The 19,638-nt window shown below is 43.1% G+C and overlaps 1 protein-coding gene across 1 annotated transcript in view; it reads right to left on the bottom strand.

Moving 5' to 3' along the window:
* The window catches only part of TRPM6 (transient receptor potential cation channel subfamily M member 6), a 1,083,502-nt gene extending 1,065,190 nt beyond the window's left edge, over positions 1–18,312 (bottom strand). The window contains exon 1 of the mRNA XM_069229129.1: positions 18,203–18,312. Within this exon, the coding sequence (XP_069085230.1) occupies positions 18,203–18,211 (9 nt within the window). The 5' untranslated portion in view covers positions 18,212–18,312. The remainder of the gene's footprint in view (positions 1–18,202) is intronic.
* Between the last annotated feature and the right edge of the window lie 1,326 nt (positions 18,313–19,638).

The raw sequence follows: 19,638 nt of genomic DNA on the forward strand, positions 1-19,638 counted from the left end.
CCCTCCTCGGTGTCCCGGAAGTTCTCGAGCGTTTCACTGGAAACAGGGAAACGCGTCAGCAATGCCGAGAGCGTTCCCATGGTAACATGGGAACGCAGAACTGACGTGTCGGTCTTGTCCGGCCTGGAGACTGCTGCCGTTGCCAGAGGCGATTTCGGGTCGGCCCGACCACACACACGTTGTGGGTACTGTCAGAAATAGGTGTATTAATCTGCGAAAGGACAACCTTATCAATTTAATAAAATGCAATCCGTTTCAGGCCACAACATAGGTAAGTGACAAACTCTGCAGAACCCCTGCTTGATGTAGTGTAGAACAAAGATCTGGCAATTCCCCAGATAAATGTGCGCTAATTTTATCAGAAACAAACGATTTTAAGGCTAATGACATAGTACAATAAAATTCCCAAACCAATTTGGAAAATGGAATAATTAAATGTCATACAAATGGTTGAAACCAATTGGGTAACTGGTAAATTTTTAAAGTTTTAAAGTTAAAAAAAGAAACAGAAAAGTGCCAATCATGGCAAATGTTTGCAGTAGACCAGGACCTAGGTGCAATTTCCGACTGACCACTATGTTTTTATCTTGGGGCTTTGATACTTTTCTGTTGCTAAAAATCCTTTCTGGGGGTCAGGCAGGATCCTGAAGCCACCAGAAGTCACCCAAGAGTCCTATTAATGCTTTCAGCTCTGAGAAGGGCAAACGTCTCTGTCAGTTACTGAGGGCACTTGCCCACGGGGATGGGTGGTTCATTTTGCCCCAGTCTCAAGTCTGACATTTGGACCTTGTCACTCTTTTGGTTTTTATTTTCCTTCAACAGGGCTCCATGGAACCATACATTCTTTGGTGATTGTCCTGTGGTAGCCTCAACTTAAATAGCTCCAAGCTTGACAATCTGTACGTGGTTGGTCCAGAAGTCATAAAAATGACATAATGTTCTTTAATGTTGAGTAATTCACTTCTGATCTCTCCTACAGCCACCAAGTCATCAGGGTAGGCATCCAAGCACCATGTCTCTCTCTAGCAAAGCCCCCCGGGAGTCTAGTGCAGATCACTGAAATCAGGGAAGCTGGACCTTTTTCACATATTGGAGCCCTTCTTTGAGTCTCTGAGGCAGTGAACACAGAGACAGCCAAAAAATCTCAGGAGATCAATTGTGGTCTCTGGGTATACATGGCAGTCAGTAGCGCTTCGTGCTGCTTTCCAAATAAAGATGGAGAGATGGGAATTTTCTGATGAATTAGTACTGATTAGTACTGATTTTATCTAGTACACTAGGCAGTGTTTGTAGCATTCCCTAGGTCCAGTTCATGGACTGATTCCCTCCAAAGCTCAGCCTTTCTTTTCAGCAGTTGGTTTTTCATCTTTCTGCACACCTTCACAGAATCCATTTTCCCTTTTTCAAAATGTCACAATTCAATTTCACCTTTCAGGAAATGTAAGTCCCATCCTAGAACTACACATATAGAAATTAGGAAACACTACCTCTCTCTGTTCTGAAGACAACTTCCGCACCTGATGTGGGCATAGATGAATGTCTGTGGGACCGCTCTGGATAAAAGCCTTTGGTCACTTGGGTCCCTTTGTGAGATTTTTATGTGAAAATGAAGGCTATTGTTGAAGTCCTTGATATTAGTAGAAGGCTATTGATGAAGTCCTTGCTGTTACCAGGCGGTCCTGTAACTCCGAGCTACGAGGCCAGTGTTTGTACTACAGCGGACTTCGTGGCTTGTGAAATAGCATACTGACATTTTGCAGGCAAATATTTTACACTTAGTTCAAATGCTTATAAGAGCCACTAGCTGAAACGCAGCCAGTGGAACTGGTTTAATTCTCACCACTGAATTAGACTGTTGACAAAATGTGAAAAATAACTTCCGATCAAGTTTCTATTATTTACCCAGGTGGAATGTTTTAAAAAAAAGGCTTTTATTTACAATTAAGCCTTCACCGAAGACAATGGAACTTTATCTACACAGTGAAAAGGAGAATGTGTTGTCTGTGCACTTTAGGAACATACTATTTCTTATTGTTTAATAGAGTAACAAAAAAAATGCATTTTACTATAACTATAACCACCTGCTCGTTTATGATGATTTACAGCCTCCCTTAGACACCTATGTTTTCTAGATAAAAAAAGGTTATTAATTTGTTTGCTCAGCCAGAGAGTTGTGTTCTACTTACAGTTGAAGGTCACTATTCACTTGCCCATGATAGCAGGCATTTCCACTCTGTAATACTCCCTACTGTTAAACGAAGTCATGTGAGCTCCATTTAAATCCTGTTAGTAAAACACTAGGGCCCGTATTTATACTTTTTGACGCTAAACTGCGCTAACGCAGTTTAGCGTCAAAAAGTTTAGCGCCGGCTAACGCCATTCTGAAGCGCCATGCGGGCGCCGTATTTATTGAATGGGGTTAGCCGGCGCTAGCAGACCGGCGCTGCCTGGTGTGCGTGGAAAAAAAACACGTACACCAGGCAGCGCCGGCGTAGGGAAAAATGGCGTTAGGGCGTCTTAAAATGGGGCAAGTCAGGTTGAGGCAAATAAATCGCCTCCACCCGATTTGCGCCATTTTTTACGACGCCCAGACGCCATTTACATGACTCCTGTCTTAGTAAAGACAGGAGTCATGCCCCCTTGCCCAATGGCCATGCCCAGGGGACTTATGTCCCCTGGGCATGGTCATTGGGCATTGTGGCATGTAGGGGGGCACAAATCAGGCCCCCCCTATGCCAAAAAAAAATAAAAAATTATACTTACCTGAACTTACCTGAATGTCCCTGGGATGGTGCCTCCATCCTTGGGTGTCCTCCTGGGGTGGGCAAGGGTGGCAGGGGGGTCCCTGGGGGCATGGGAGGGCAGCTGTGGGCTAATTTTGAGCCCACAGGTCCCTTAACGCCTGCCCTGACCCAGGCGTTAAAAAGAGGCGCAAATGCGGGGTTTTTTGCCCCGCCCACTCCCGGGCGTGATTTTTGCCCGGGAGTATAAATACGACGCATTTGCGTCGCAGTCATTTTTTTCGCCGGGAACGCCTACCTTGCATCTCATTAACGCAAGGAAGGCGTTCACGCAAAAAAATTACGCTCATTCCTCATACTTTGGCGCTAGACGCGTCTAACGCCAAAGTATAAATATGGTGTTAGTTTTGCGCCGAATTTGCGTTGAATAAAACGACGCAAATTTGACGCAAACGGAGTATAAATATGCCCCCTAGGACCCTTATTTATACTTTTTGGTGCAAAATTGCACTAAAGCAGTTTTGCACCAAAACCTTTAGCACCGGCTTGCACCATTTCTGTGCACCAGCCAGGCACCATATTTATGGAATGGTGCAAGCCGGTACAAAGGGTAGGCTAGAGTAAAAAAAAAAAATACTTTAGTCGGGTGGGGCTGGCGGTATAGAAGAAGGGGGTTTAGCACCAAAAAATGACTTTAGGCAGGTTAGAGTAACAAAAATGACTCTTACCACATTAGCTAAATTTTATGGTGCTAAACCTATCATGCCACATGACCCCTGCCTTAGAAGGCAGGAGTCATGCCCACCACCCCAATGGCCAGCACAGGGGACAAGGGTCCCCTGGGCATGGCCATTGCACTCTGTGACATGTATGGGGGACCATTACAGGGCCCCCTAGGGCACTTTAAAATATAAAATGCAATACTTACCTGTACTTATCTGTACTAACCTGGGATGGGGTCCCCATCCTCCGCAGTTCCTCTGGTGTGGGTGCCCCTGGGGCGGACACCTGCGGGCTTATTCCATGGTGTTCCACCATGGAAATAGGCCCACAGGTCCCCTAATGCCTGCCCTGACCCAGGAGTTAAAATATGGTGCGAAGCAAGCTTTGCACCATTTTTTACCCCTCCTCCCTCTTGTGCACCATTTTTGCACGGGAGTATAAATATGGTGTTAAGGCCATAGAGTCATTTTTTGCACGGGAACGCCTACCTTGCATCTCATTAAGGCAAGGTAGGTTTCCACTTCCAAAAAATAACTTTAACTCCATAAATTTGGTGCTAGACGGGTCTAGCACCAAAGTATAAATATGGAGTTAGTTTTGCACTGAATTAGAGCAACAAAAAAAAAAATTGGACGCTAGTTTGGTGCAACCAGAGTATAAATATGCCCCTAGGAGGCAAATTTACAAGCCCCTTGCGCCTCCTTGTGCCACATTAGTGTAATTTTTTCTTACACTAATGTGGCGTTAACAAGGTATTTTGGCCACACCATATTTACAAAGTGGCGCAATGCAGGCATTGCGCCTCTTTGTAACCCCTCGCGTCACGTTATGCCTGCGCCAGGCATAATGCATGCAAGGAGGGTGTGCCCCCATTTAGGAGGCTGAGAAAAACAGTGCAGTGAAACCTGCAAGATTTCACTGCCCCATTTTTAGCGTCATTTTTAACGCCTGCCCAGTGACGCTCCTGTAGTATTTAACAGGCCTCCCTTGACTTTGGTGGATTAGCACCATAATGTTTGGTGCTAATCCAGCAATGCGCCACAAAATCGTCAACATTTATAACGCTATTGGCCTAGCGTGCGCCATTGTGTGCTGTATTGTAAATATGGCGCACACATGGTGTCGTTAGGGGGGCCCTATATATTTGTCTCCTCTCTTAGCTTTTAGGGCTTGCTTAATTTTATGGCTTTGGGGGTCCACCAACTAAAGTGTGACTCTCAGACATATTTTTCTTTTTGTTAATAAACATTTTAAGACTTCCATTGCCATGTGAGTAGATCTTCTTTCACAACCGTTCTCACTTCCATTCATTAAGAGCAAGCCATGTGAGCTTTTAGGTCACTTAACTAATGTATAACAGGAGTTATACATTTGGCCAGATACGTGGGTAGTATAATTATACACTATAACCAATGTATAACCAAAAAACATTTAACTTCCACGCCACATGGCTGTACTGGAAAGTTATATAAGTCAACTGAGTATAACCAATTTTACATTATGTTTTTGGAGAGGAGTACATTCACTGCAACACTAAATGGCAGTGACATAGGACACAGAGTCCCAATCCCAGCAAAACCAATTCAGTGGTGGACCGCTACAAACCTTGCCATTCCTTTCCATTACAGTATAAATGATAACAGACCGAGCTTCCCTCACTTATGTTTTGCAAGCCCAGCACAGCAGCAGCCTTTTAATCAAAACATGGACAGAAGCAGAACAAGATCCCTTCATACACAGCCCATATGTAACACAGGCTGCGTCAATCCAAAATCCCATCAGGCAGCACAGGTACAACTCTGACAGCAGCCATGCACGAATTTCTCACAACCAAACATTGTACAGTACTGACCATAACATTGCTAGTTGCCCTCGCATAGAACAGGAGAACAGAAATCTCATTGACCGACACCGAGTGAACTGTTACTACCTCCATGACGGGCAATGTATGTATACACACTTAAGTATACACAGACACCAGAATCCGCACTTATGTCAAGATGAACAACGAGAATTCCAGGCAAACCAACTCCAAATATCATCTATCCATGACTGTCCTCTCATATGATGATTTCAAACTCACGCTTCCTCAAGGTGATATGCAACCCTAGGCAAGGTAAATTTATTATTCCTGCCTATATTTTTTTGTGTGCATGAAGCGTGTGTGTAATACATTGCATAGTTAAGAGTTTTTATTAAAAAAGACATATTTGTATTTATGGGTTTTTAACCTAGTCAGAATAAATATATCCACATTTGATGCTGTCATAAATGAGCCAAGAGAAAACTCACCTGTGGTGTGCTTTACAAACGTGGATTTTACTTGTAGTACATATTCTTTAAAATCTGCCTAGTCTAATGAGGATATTTGCAAACATGTTTTTGTGGGCACCATCTGCAACTTAAATACTGGATCATATTTCCTTTTTTCACGTATGTACATTGTTTTATGGAATATTGTGATCTTGATCTATATTAGTACTCTATATGTGAAAACAATATGAAAATCCTATTAATGTTCAAAAGAATGATCACACTAAAGCATAAGATGTTTCTGTACAACATATAAAATAATATTTGTGGAAAGGGGTAGTTAGGGCGTTTATATGAAAGGACAAGTTCTAGCACCGTCCCTCTTCCACTTCAGAAAACAGCTCTACCCTGCAGCTCACACAGCACCCCAAGACTACGTAACTTCTTGGCTCAGTCTTTCTCTGCTGTGCATGTCCCACCTCTGCGGCCCTGTGCCTGCTTACTTTTGATATCTATCCTCACTCGCTCTAACTAACCCACCCTCTGCTCCACTACCGATCTCGGACAGCCCTGCCTCCCCTCTTCCCCGCCACTTCCCGCTTCTTTTATCAGACAGTCAACACCTACATACAGTAATGATTTAAAATGTCCATTTTTCAATGAGATTACTGAAATGGTATTTTAATTTTATCTCATTTTCTATCGTTTCTAAAGTAAATGGGGTAATGAGAATAAAACAAAGTTGACAAAAAAAGGAGGTTGGAAAGTGCAAAAACATTGGATAAACAACGCTAGCCCACTACATGACTGGTCAGGGGCAATAGGTCAGATCTAGGATATAACCAGCTAAAAGCTCAAAGAAGAGTCAGAAGTTCAACACATGAATCAAATCCTGCTCTGGAAAACGGTCAGGGGTCTCTTGTTGTTATACTTGCACTGATGTAAGTTGAGGTCGTTTAGAGGGAAGATCGGGGTACTGGTGAATGCTTCAGCCTGTCATGACAGTGACACTGTGGAGCAAGTGCTGCCATGGGCAATGATCGATGTGGCCTGTGCTTAGAGATGCCGCTGCTCCGCTGAATAGCCAACACTGTTTAAATGACTGCTGTTCTACACCAGTCACGAAATGGAAACCATCCAACTTTTTGGAGTTAATGGGAAATATGTTTTACTTTTTAAAGAATATTTCCATGAACAAACAATAGCTGTACTGAATACACTGGAGTGAGAAATTAGGCTGTTGGCTGCGTGGGTTGGAAACCTTGCTCACTTAACAACCACAATCCTTATCAGGGTGAACCAGAAAAAGTCACTAATTTAACCTCTGCTTAACCCTCTGGTAGCTTGCCATAAAAGCTGTCAGGCATAACTTAGAAGCAATGTGAAAAGTATTTATATAGCCTCAAACAGTAATAAACTGGAAAAACACAACACAAGAAAAATCTCACAATCTAGAAAAATAGTGTAAATAAAAAAATAAAAAAATACACCAGACCAAAAATGTTACAATCAGTAGAACTGGAGATCTGCAATTTAAAAGAATCAGGTTAAAAAAAGTGTGTAGAAGCGCAAAGGGCCAACTGCAGTTATCTGGTCACACTGGACCAGGATAAACTCAGGCTGTGGAGCATGAACTGGATGCAGGACGAATTTGGTTCACTGAAGACAGTACCTGTGCCCTTGGAGTTTGGATGTGAGGTCTCCTTTGGCCTGTGTTGCACTGCATGAATGTTGCTAGAGCCATTGTACAGGAGCTGTGATGCAAGGTTCTGCAACAAGATGCATCTCACTGAGTCAGTGTAGATGAAGCTGATGATGAGGATCTGAGAGACGAGGTTTGGTGTTGAGCTATGTTGCGCTGCATTGAGCCAATGAAGCTACTGTTGGGGTCTATGATGCACAGGCTTGCATCAAGATGCACTGCAGTGAGTCAGTGCTGTTGAAACCGCAGATAAGGAGCTTTAATGTGAAATCCGGTGTCAAGGTACGTTGAGGTGCGGTGCGCTGCAGTTCTGATGAAGATGCCAGTGAGGAGCTAACGATACCGAGACTTGCATCGAGATTCATCAAGCTGGACTGCTTTCTATGAAGCCACCTGTCAGGACCCTGTGATGGGTAGACTTGCATCAAGATGCAACATGCTGCATTGGTTCTGATGAAGCCACTGGTCAGTAACTTGTTGCATCCCTCTAGCTCAGAACAGGCTGTTAGCCAACTGACCTTTGGAGTCAGTCAGGCCTTATAGGAACAAGGAGATGGTTCAGTTCTCCTGTAGTATGGAGACCTTCAAGCAGCAGGGCAGTCTTCTGGGGGTCCAGGCAGGACTGTAGCAGCAGGGCAGTCCTCAGGTAGCAACAGAGCATTCATCTGGGGGTCTAGGCAAGCCTCTAGCAGCAGAGCAGTTCTCTGGGGAACAAGACAGTCCTTGTGTACTCTTCCGTACATCCAGGAGTGCACTGAAGAGTTGGTCTGAGGGCCCAAAATGTATACCTTGTAACAGTCTGAAGTGGGGTAATCTTCTAGGCCACTTCCACATCTAGTTCTGGAAAGTTCCTTCCTTCCCCTGCCCAGGCTTCAAGTAGTCTAGGGTGACAAAAGACTGGTGTCAAGTTCCTTTGTACGTGTGCCGGAGACAGCCGCTGAAATGTAAATGGGGCAGGGAACAACTCTTTCCCAACCATGACCGTCAGGATAGCCCAACCTGCCAACATCTAGTCCCCCTTTGTCTTACTGTCTGGAAAAATACACAATAATCAACTTCCAGGCTATTCATAGTCATGTGACACAGGACACAAGCTGCAGGCCCCAAATGATTAGGACAAGAAAATGGCACCCTGTCTAAAAGTGGTATTTTCAGAATTATTACTTAAAATTGGACTAAAATACCCCCTCCATTCGGATATATGAACCTAATGAAATCCTTCACACTTGTTTAGTCTATTTCATATACTAATGTAATTTTACATAGAGTCATAATATTAATCAAAATTTCCTCTTTGTTTTTATTTATTCCTTCTATGCAAAATATATTAATATATTAATTTTTTTGTGATTCTTTTACAAAAAAAAGTCCAACATTTTGTGATAACAAAGACATAATCTTCCATTCTCACTTCCTGTACATTCATCCCTTCTTAAAAGAAACATCGCACACATTCACTCCTCATACATACCATACACTCTCCAGCTAACAACCTATCAGGATACAAGTAACTTCTGTTGCTCGAACAATTAGTCATTCAAAATATGCCATTGTATACCCTTTGTGAATCATATTATTTCTTCCTGTAGTTGCATATATCTATGTCATTAATAAACATATTTATGGACAAAAAAATCTTCCTATAATTACGTAATACTTACATATTTTCTTCATTCATTTAGTTTCAAGCTACAAAGAGTTTTAACTTGGTAATATCAACGCTGTGTACTAGCTATATACATGTACAGTGTGGTTCCTGTTTTTGTGCTGGCGCATGTTTCGGAGAGACACCTTCTTCACGGCATCAAACCACATATGTAAAACCAAGAACGGGGATGATGCGGAAACCTCACAAATACTTATGTGGTCATAGAACTTCATGTCTAACATTACTTTGCTCCCATCTCAGTTGAGCATCAGGGCTCATGTATTAAGGTATCCTTCCTTTTCATCAAGAAGACTGCATGCGCTGATATCTTTATTTCAAAATGCAAGCCTCTAGTGTACCAAATGTTCATGTAGTTAATCTACTTTCACTTTGGTATATTTGTAACCAGTAAGGTACAAACTCAAATTCTACTCTTTCACATAGTTGTATTGTAGGATTGTGAAGTCAATTGTTTCCTAATTCAGGAGGAAAAGCTGAATTAATGTACAGGAAGTGGAAAAGGAAGATTATGTTTATGCTATTACAGAACATTTGGCATTTTTTTAAGAAGATGACAAATAAATACTATTTATATTTATACTAGTAAATCTAATTTATATTTATATTTACTATTATAGTTAGGACCTAGTTTCCATACAAAAAACATTTTTTGACTTGCCTATATCTTTGGCACCCTTTGATGAATCTTTAAAGTTTTTCCTAAAAAGGTGTCCTCTAGGGACTTTTTGGGGAGTTTTGGGATGATCCATCAAGTGGGGACCGAGAAAAGGGAGGGGGCAAAATAAGTGTTTCTCATATTAATTATCATAGACAATTTAGACACGCCTGCAGCCTGAATTGCTGAACAGGATGACACCAAATTTTGCAAAAAGGTAGCTTTTGGTCCACAGATCACTCTTTTTTCACTTGGTGTGAATCCGTTCAGTAGTTTTCAAGATATTAAAGGAAAAGTATATCTGTATATCTAAGGGCGTGGATCCAGGGAGACCTAATGCTGAGATCTGACTGGCTGCCAACACTTCAAACAAAAGTGTTGGCAGCCATTTTGTGACTCAGCTATAGCCAAGCCCACAAAAAAAAGTTTAGAAAAAGAAAGAGGGCAGGGTATGTTTACCGTAACCTCCTAACCTTGGTCCCGGGGTCCCCATGGGAACTGTGAGGGCTATAAAGTTTTTAAAAATTTAATTCACAGAGAAATCCATGGTTGGATCTGTGGATTTCTCTGAGAATGTTTTTAAAAATGAGGTCGTCTGCCTTTCTAAGTTATTTTACCCCCGGGTGAGCCAGGTTCTGGGGGCATTGCCATTGTATTAAGGAGTGGGGGCACAGGGCCCCTCCTAGAGCTTATTAAAGCCCACCACTTCCCCGGGGCTTAAGCAGCAAAATATGCAGGGGCCCAGAAGTATCCCTGGTCCCAGGGACCACCACCTCCCCGGGCTCCACTAATGAATTTATGCAGGGGAACCACACAGACACCCTGAGCCGGGGGGACCACCACCTTCCCGGGGCTTCAGTTAGAAATATATGCGGGGCATCCGGACACCCCTGGGCCCCTTGGGCCACCACCTCCCCAGGTATATTTAAAAAATATGTAAGAGGTCCATGCAGCCCCTCCTAGTCTTTTAAATTATGTAGCCCCAGGGAGGTGGAGGTCCCTGGGGCCCAGGGGGGGTTCCAGGCAGTCCCCAGTATATTTTAAAATATAGCTCGAGGGAGGTGGTGGTCCCCAGGGTTTACAGAATGCCAAATCACACCTTTGTTATTAAGTTGGCCATGCCCCGAAGTGTGGCCCACCCAGGGGCAAAACTAATAATAAGCGCCCTTTTTTTTATTTTCAGCAAAATCCAAATGTGAATTTTACCAAAAATTACAAAAAAACACTTTTTAGCCCTGGCAGGGTCCAAGACCAAGGCAAAGGTGTTAGGGTGTATGTGCCCAGTCCCCCCCCCCCTTTTTTTGGGGGTGTGTTATGGGGGGATAGTCAACCCAAGCCACGCACAGCCAAACGCTGTGCGTGACGCAAGGTTGGGTGGTTATAGGTGGCCAGGCCCTGCGTCCAACCTCCAGTAAATACACGGCCGAAGGCCAGGGACGGCAGTGGTTGGTTTCACGTATTGTAATTAAAATTACTTTATGTTAAAAAACAGATAGAAATTCACTGAAAAAAATCAAAGGTTACAGGGACGTTATAGTTAAGCTCTGAATCTACTTACACAAAACCATAGAAATTCAGCAGTTATACTTATGATTATATTTAAAAACCCATAGGGCTCTTTCTTTTTTTTTTTTTTAAATATGCTATCCCATAGGAGCCCTGTAGGAACAATGATTTTTTAAAAATATATATTTTGGTCCCGGTGTGCTAGCACTGCTTTGCCCCTTATGTTTTTTTTATAGTTATCCGCAGGACATGGGACTACCGGGCATATTTATACTTGTTTTGCGCCTCATTTGCCTAATTTTTTAATGCAGATTCAGTGCAAAACTAACTCCATATTTCTATTATGTTATGTTATGGAGTTACAGTCATTTTTTGGACGTGGAAACCTACCTTGCGCCATGAGATGCAAGGTAGGTGTTCACATGCAAAAAATGACTCTATGGCCTTAGCGCCATATTTATCCCCCAGTGCTATAATCACGCACGGGGGGAGGGATCAAAAAATGGTGCAAAGCTTGCTTTGCACCATTATTTAACGCCTGGGTCAGGGCAGGCGTTAGGGGACCTGTGGGCCTATTTCCTCGTGCATTTAATCGTCATTCTCACTGTCCAACAGCTCCTTTTCAAATGGCATTGATTTGTCCATTTACTGAAGAAAGTCAAAGTGTCTGAAGGCTCTCTGAGGCCTCCGTGCACATATTATACTCAGACCTCAGGCCAACGAAGAGCTCAAAGTGCAACCTTGTACACAAAACACACTGCTTCACCTGTTCAAATTTCTCTCAATGAAAAAAAACAGTACTTAATTTGGAAAAGAATGAGTGCCGGGGCTCAAAGTTCTGCTCAGAAGCCTGTGGCTGGTGCTATCAAAGGTCGGGGTGCCGAATACCAAGACTGCATAGTCTTTATTCCACTTTAGATCCTCTTTAATACACAACCAAACACTCCCTGAGTCTCCATCTCACTCTTGAAGAATTTTTCATCCCTACTTCCTCTCTTTGTTGCATTGTGTCTGTCTCTTTCTTATTCCTGCTTTCACCCATGTATGCTTTACACCTCTTGCTCTAGCTAAAAGTCTGATGAGGAAAAATAAGTGCTGTTCCCCAAAAATGAGTCCTGGTGGACCTCACCTGCAACCGCTGCCTCAAACTGAGCACTGAGAAAATATATGTGAAAGGGAGCTGTAGATGCTCACTAGGCTTCTTCTAGTAAAAACACACCTTGAGCCTATGACAGGCTTAGTTGAGACACTGAAGCATCAAGTACAAAACTGCAATCAGACTTGTGGGCTTTTGCGTTTCCTTTCCTCCATCTGCTGTTCCAGATGGAGAAAAAGCACTCACTGTGTGCCTCTCCCTTCGTCTTCAACATCAACTAAGAGGCTGTGAGGAATTTATTTGTGAGAAGAAATGGTGGACTTTTCCACGATTGCACCACACTTAGAGCCAGCCTTACAAAGCCAACTTGCAGTTACACAGACACTGATTCACAAAATCACAGGATTTGCAACCACAAAATTGCTTTTATAAATGTACTAAACACATCTTGCAATTCAGTAACATCCTACCGAATTACAAAATGGGTTTAGAAAGGCAAAGGAATCACTATTGGAAACTGGTGTTTAGGATGCCCCTTCCAAAAACTAAGTGTTATGGTATTTATAAATGGCACATAACACTGAAAAACTACAAGCTCCCAAGTTCAGTTGGTAACATATTTGCAAAACTGAAAGGGTCCCCTTGAAACACTTTCTTCTTTCAGAGTGTAAAAAGGAATAGCTGGGGACCAGGCAGTGGCCTTTTTCTTTTTAAGTACACTGCCATTTCCTATGAGGAAAGTAGGCTGCTTTAAAAAACAATTACTTCAATTAAATGTAATTACAGGCATGGTCATCTGCAGACCACAGGAGGCTACCATCCCTGTACTGACATCCGATTACAGCTAGTCACAGTTTGCGACCTATCTCATGGAAATGCATGAGGTAGGTTGGATTGCAACCTACTATGATTTGGAATTTTGTGAACTAACCTATTAGTACCCAGATGAGTTCATAAAATGATTTTCCGTACACAAAAAATCCAAAATAAATTTCTGACCACCGTTTGTGAATGGAAATTTCCTACATCTGATGCTTATGCCCATATTTACACTTTTTTTGCACCACATGTGGGTAATTTTGTGATCCAAAAGCAGTGCAAACTTACAAAATACAGTTGTATTTTGTAAGTTTGCGACATTTTTTGTCAAAAAATGATGCAAATGCAGTGCAAAAAAAGTATAAATATGGGCCTTAATCCCTTAAAGGCCATCTATTTGGTAATGAGGGGCTAGGGTTCTGAAAATGGCTGGGAATAATAGAAGAGAAACAGAGCTCTCAGAGCCCTGTTTACTTTCTCTGTGTTGCAATTCCTTGCTATTTCGAGGTCAGTGATCGCAAGGAAGTTAAGGGGTACTGTTAGAAACTGGGTCTCTAGATGGCATAAGTATGCACCCTGTCCAAGTAGGGATCACAATCCAAGTTAGGGTAAGTCAGGTATAGACCCTAAATTCACCTGTGCTCACACTCTGGGGGCTTGGCACAGAGAAGTCAGGCTTAAATTAAGAGGCAAGGCAGCAGGGCAACACATCAGAGCAAGAGGCAAAGTGGCAGTCCCTCCTACAGCACAGCATATTAAAAAGGAGGACAAGTGGAAAGTAGTATTTCAGTTCAGAGACTGTGGAAGGTGGCATTTCAGAAAGAGCAACTAATCTACCCTTCATGCCACTGGATTTACTTTTTTTAATTTTCAGAATATTACCCGCATTCAAGTAAGCAATAAAATTGCAAAGTAAGCAAAGCACTTTTTTACTTCTTCGCACATGCACTCCTAAGAAATGCTCTAAGCTCAACATTTCTAATGGTGTGGCATAATAGCATCACCGTCCAGGGCAAAGCAAACCAAAACTAGTCATGTCAGGTGTTGCAAGGCACCCAGCTGACAAGAGGATTAACCCTGTGCTGCCTGCCAGGTACAAACATCCTAGCAAGTGCCTCCTGTGAATCTTGGAGAGGTGACGTTAGTCTTGTCTCTTTAGGGGAATGATGTTACATCATGGAGGAGTGGACGTTTGACTCATCACACCATGCAAAGTTACCATTTCTACATCTGCCCACCACCTCTTTGAAGGCACCCCTTCTGGCCTGAAAAGCTTGGGCATCATTTACGAGGACCTAGCAGCACAATGCGCAACATGAGCGTCATTTTTATTGATGCTCCAGTGGCGCAGTGTACCGGCTCATATTTACAAGGCCATGCAAAGCCACCTTGTGTGGCTTTTCATGGCCTTATAAATATGGACTGCTTTCACGCATAACAATGCGTTAAAGGGGCGTTCAAAGAGTGTTGCTATGGGTGAGCCCACGCACCATCCATGTAATCCTGACAAAATCGGACACATTCCCAGATTTACAAGGCTGGGAATGCATAAGATTTCTGCGCCACCTCGGGGATGCCATTAAAGTGGTGCAATGGGGAGAAATAACAGTATTTCTCCCTGCTATTTCCCCTTTCTAGGTGTGCTGCATTCTACAGCACACATAGAAAGAGGAAAACATCATCAACGATTGTTTATGTGCAGAAAGGTGTCCCTTCCTGCACATAAACAGTCATCCCTGCAAAGCAGGCATACTTGCACCATGCTGCAAGGGTGGCTGCATTGGCCCTAGGGAGCAATTTGGGCACCAGTGCAGGGGACAAGGGCTGGAATGCGCTGTATCTTATAGATACGGCGCATTTCTGTCCTTGTGTTTTTACGCAACAAAAAGGCTCAGTAAACGAGGCCCTTGGCATCAGGGGAGAAGGGTAAGCAGTTTAAATAGCCAGGCGAGCCCTGGGTAACCCTCTTTGTCCTCTTTTCTTAAGGGGCAGCGGCCACATGGAATGCACAAATGCCCACTGCTTAAACCTTATTATGCAGCAAAAGCATGAGGGACATGTTGGAAGATAATTATGCCAGATAGGGATAATTTTGTGACCTAGAACACCTTCATTTGATTCATCTTTACCCTTTCAAGAGGGTTTGAGCAGTGTATGGGGCTGGTTGGGATGTGGCAGGCGCTGTGCCTGTGGATCTCCCCACCCTCTATCCCTACCTGGCAGTGCAGGATTACCAAATAGGCAAAGTAGGCACTGGCCTATGGGCCACACTCCTTTTAGGGGCCCGTGACAATAGATCAAAAAATTATTGATTTGAACTTGAAAGAAAATTACAGCCAAGCTTTCTTAAATTGTTTCCAAAAGATAGAAAAAAATGAATCAACAAAAAGGTATAGCTTCCGCGGTGAGACGTGACAAGGAGAAATATGTTTAGTTCTCCTCGTTATTTCCTCTTTTCACGTGTGCTGCATTTTGCAGCACATATAGAAAGATAAAAACGCGGTTAAGGATTGTTTTAGTGCAGGAAAGTGGCCCTTCTAGCACAAAAAGAATCCTGCCTGCACCTGCGTTGGCACTACGCAGCACACAGTGCGCCAGCGCTTGGAGGCAGTAGAAATGCGCCATATCTCAGTTGATATGGCGCATTTCTGCTCTCTCCCTTTCATGCATTGCAGTGCAGCAGCTTTGCTTGCTGCCAGCACTGCGTGAAAAATGTGTAAATCTTCCCTTTGTTGTTTAAAGCCCTGCTTACTTTCTGTCCCCCATTCTCTCTGAGCCAGGGACAGCAAGGGCTGGGTCTGGGTTGCCCAAGAGCAAATCCGGTCTAGTGGATGAATATTTCCAATGCTTAACGCTATTTTTTAAACATCCTGAGGAAGCTTGTGTATTTAAGGTACATTCATCTGAACCATAATAAAAAAGGCATTTCTGAGGCAGGTGTATTGAAGCAGTCAACTATGTACCATAAACACACACACTTTTAAATCCTGTCATTTCCCAAACGTTCTTTTGTTTACAAAATGCCCCCTGTGCAGGTAGACTGTTATGCAGATGCCGATCCATATTTCCTTTCTCAAATTGACATGCAACATAAGGAGTAAATCAAATAAACTTAGAACAGCTAAATATATGTAGGCACAGGCATATCAAGATCCAGCAGTGGCATCAAATTAACACTATGGTATCATTTCAGTTATATAAAACTAATAGATTTAAAGCTAGAGAAAATTAAACAAAGAGAAAATAGGAAAGCAGTGCAGAAAAGCTAACAGTTATCTTGCCATAACAGGTGTTCAGCTTCACTGTAATACAAAAAGTACCCACCTTCGCAGATTCTTTGTGTCTGACTCAAGTGTTGTACAAGGAATTTACACTTGGCCAAGTGCACAGCAAAAAAAGTTTTTTTACATGCACTTACAACAGTGTACTTTATAAAAGAAAGCAAAATTTATCTGTTGTTAAAACGAATAACAACTCTGATATGTTTTCCTCAAATCTGCACTGGTGAAATTCTCGACACACGTGTATGAATCAAGGGTACATTATTAGCGGGAAACTGAGGAGCAAATTGTTGCACATAGAAGGAGATTATATAGCAAACAGATTTTCAGGGCCATATTTATACTTTTTGACGCAAAACTGCGCTAACGCAGTTTTGCGTCAAAAAAATTAGCGCCGGCTAACGCCATTCTGAAGCACCATGTGGGCGCCGTATTTAATCAATGACGTTAGCCGGCGTTAGCCGCCGGCGCTGCCTGGTGTGCGTGTAAAAAAACTACGTACACCAGGCAGCGCCGGCGTAGGGGGATATGGGGCTTGGGCGTCAAGAAATGGGGCAAGTCAGGTTGAGGCAATTTTTTCGCCTCAACCCGATTTGCGCCATTTATTTCGATTCCCAACCCCCATAGAAATGACTCCTGTCTTAGCAAAGACAGGAGTCATGCCCCCTTGCCCAATGGCCATGCCCAGGGGACTTATGTCCCCTGGGCATGGTCATTGGGCATAGTGGCATGTAGGGGGGCACAAATCAGGCCCCCCTATGCCACAAAAAAAAATAAAAAAATGACTTACCTGAACTTACCTTAATGTCCCTGGGATGGGTCGATCCACACTTGGGTGTCCTCCTGGGGTGGGCAAGGGTGACAGGGGGTGTCCCTGGGGGCATGGGAGGGCACCTCTGGGCTCCTTCAGAGCCCACAGGTCCCTTAACGCCTGCCTTTTGCAGGTGCTAAAAAACGGTGCAAAAGCGGCCGTACTTCATTTTTTTTGACCCGCCCACTCCCGGGCGTGAATTTTGCCCGGGAGTATAATTCCGACGCACATGCCTCGGAGTCGATTTTTTAGACGGGAACGCCTACCTTGCATCTCATTAACGCAAAGTAGGTTTCCACGCTAAAAAATTACGCAAACTCCATGGACTTTAGCGCTAGACGCATCTAACGCCAAAGTATAAATATGGAGTTAGTTTTGCGTCAAAATTGCGTCAAAAAAAACGACGCAATTCCGGCGCAAACGGAGTATAAATATGCCCCTCAGTGGTAAGCGCAAATGCTTCTCTGCTGTCACATTGCCCTGCACAAATGGTAGCAATGTGTATTTGTCAAGAAGGTCCTGGACTGTCAACTCATTGATTAATGGAAATGCATGCACTCACGGGCCCAAATCAGAGCGTTTTAATTGTTATTTTATTTCAAACATCCGGATTTCGCCCCAGTACTCTTATTACAGCAAATGCCTGAGAAAATACATTGTGTGTTTCAAAAAGACTTTTATAAACTCTTTAAAACACAGTTTTCAAAATATAGCACATATAACAGTCGCTGCTCAAGAGTTATACTAATGTAATCAAATGTTGTTGTGTTAAGTAGGCAAATAAGAATAATATAGAGAAGTGATCTAGCTCTTATGTGTTTTAACAACGACAGATAGAATGATACAAAAATCAATGTGCATAGGGTAAAATACTCGCACCAAGGTAAGAGTCAGGCACAGCTACTTATTAAAAACAGATCGCTTAAGGAAAAATTTTGAAACTTACCAGTTTCATCCTTCGAGGGGTCGATGGCGCTCAGTTGACAACTATCAGACTCATTTTAACAAGCACAGCCACCCCAGCACTGTATATGTAGCTGCTAGCAACAGCCACGGCGCCCTGTTGGTTACACGTACCCAGGAGTTGTATCTGCCAGCCTGGGTCACCCTTCTGTGCTTGTGGCTTACCCTTTCATCCGTTAAGGATCGTAACCGCAGGGAAAGTAGGAAATGATTAACATTTTCGAAGTCACTTGTTTGCAATTCCACTTCAGAGAAGTAAATTAATGAAACTGACAATAGCCCTGGGTTTTGTGGTAAATCATTCTGTTTGTGCAAACCTTACTCTCGCCCTAACTTCATTGGGTGATTCCTGAATCCTAGCTGTCAGAGCATGGCAGATGCAGTCCTAAATTGTCCTGTCCGTGCACTGCTTAAAATGCAGGAGGAATTGAGAGTTTGGGGTGGAAGGAAGAGAAGGAGGGGAGCTGCGCCTTTAGAAGGAGAGAGATATTTTGGATGATGTAGTCATCATGTAATGTGCTATCTTTGTTCCTTCATTTTACAAGTCAGTGGATTCCACTGCCAAAATCATCAGCTTGTGAAAACATTCAGCTCTAAAGAACACCTATTTTTAAAGTATACCGTGCTCTGTAGTTTGGAAGTTATGAAAGCGATTCATCTGCAATAGGTGTTATACTCCCCAGAGACATACTAAAAACTTATACACAGCCCATATAATTGGTGTGTGGGATTTCGGAAAGCAGAGAACACTGGAGAATTTGCCCAGGGGTCCAGGAAAAGGGAATCCTTGTGGTGGGCCGTCTGGGCAAGGGACTCCTGTTTCAGTGTCTTGAAATAATGGGATCAGCTCCTGGCCCGCTTAAAAAAGTATAACATCGCATGGGCATTGTCAGCAACAAGTTTCAATGCAACATCAGGTGGAAGAAGTTGTGCATAGAAATGGCGCCAGATGCGTTGTTGGAAAGGTTTTATTATTTCAGCATTGCACAGACAAGATTAGACTATTACAAAAAGATTGGTGCAAAACTGCCACTGGTTGAACATCAGACCGCAAAGTGGAGACAAACTGAGAAAGTCGAACGGTTTGGCTATTTATTAGTGAGTGTATGAAATTGGGTGCAGGGTGAAGGTATAAGGTTGTGTACAGGAGGCTTGCTGAGAACAGGCATGTCAGAAGTTTAGTGGTGTGGAGGGGCAGATGTTTCGCAGACCCTTTTTGGTTTTTCACCCTAGTTGCAGCGTTTTTTTAGGAAACAGACTGGAAAAAGTGAAACCATAGTATTTGTTCTAACCTTGCGGTGTTGCAGCGTTAGAGGCATCATTAAGAAACAGGTTAGTCCTACTTGTAATTACATAAATACATACTGTAACATGAGCGCTGGGCCCCTGGTAAGTGGGGGCCTGGAGTAACGAGCCCAG

The sequence above is a fragment of the Pleurodeles waltl genome, chromosome 1_1 (genome assembly GCF_031143425.1).
Source record: "Pleurodeles waltl isolate 20211129_DDA chromosome 1_1, aPleWal1.hap1.20221129, whole genome shotgun sequence".
NCBI classification, from domain to species: domain Eukaryota; kingdom Metazoa; phylum Chordata; class Amphibia; order Caudata; family Salamandridae; genus Pleurodeles; species Pleurodeles waltl.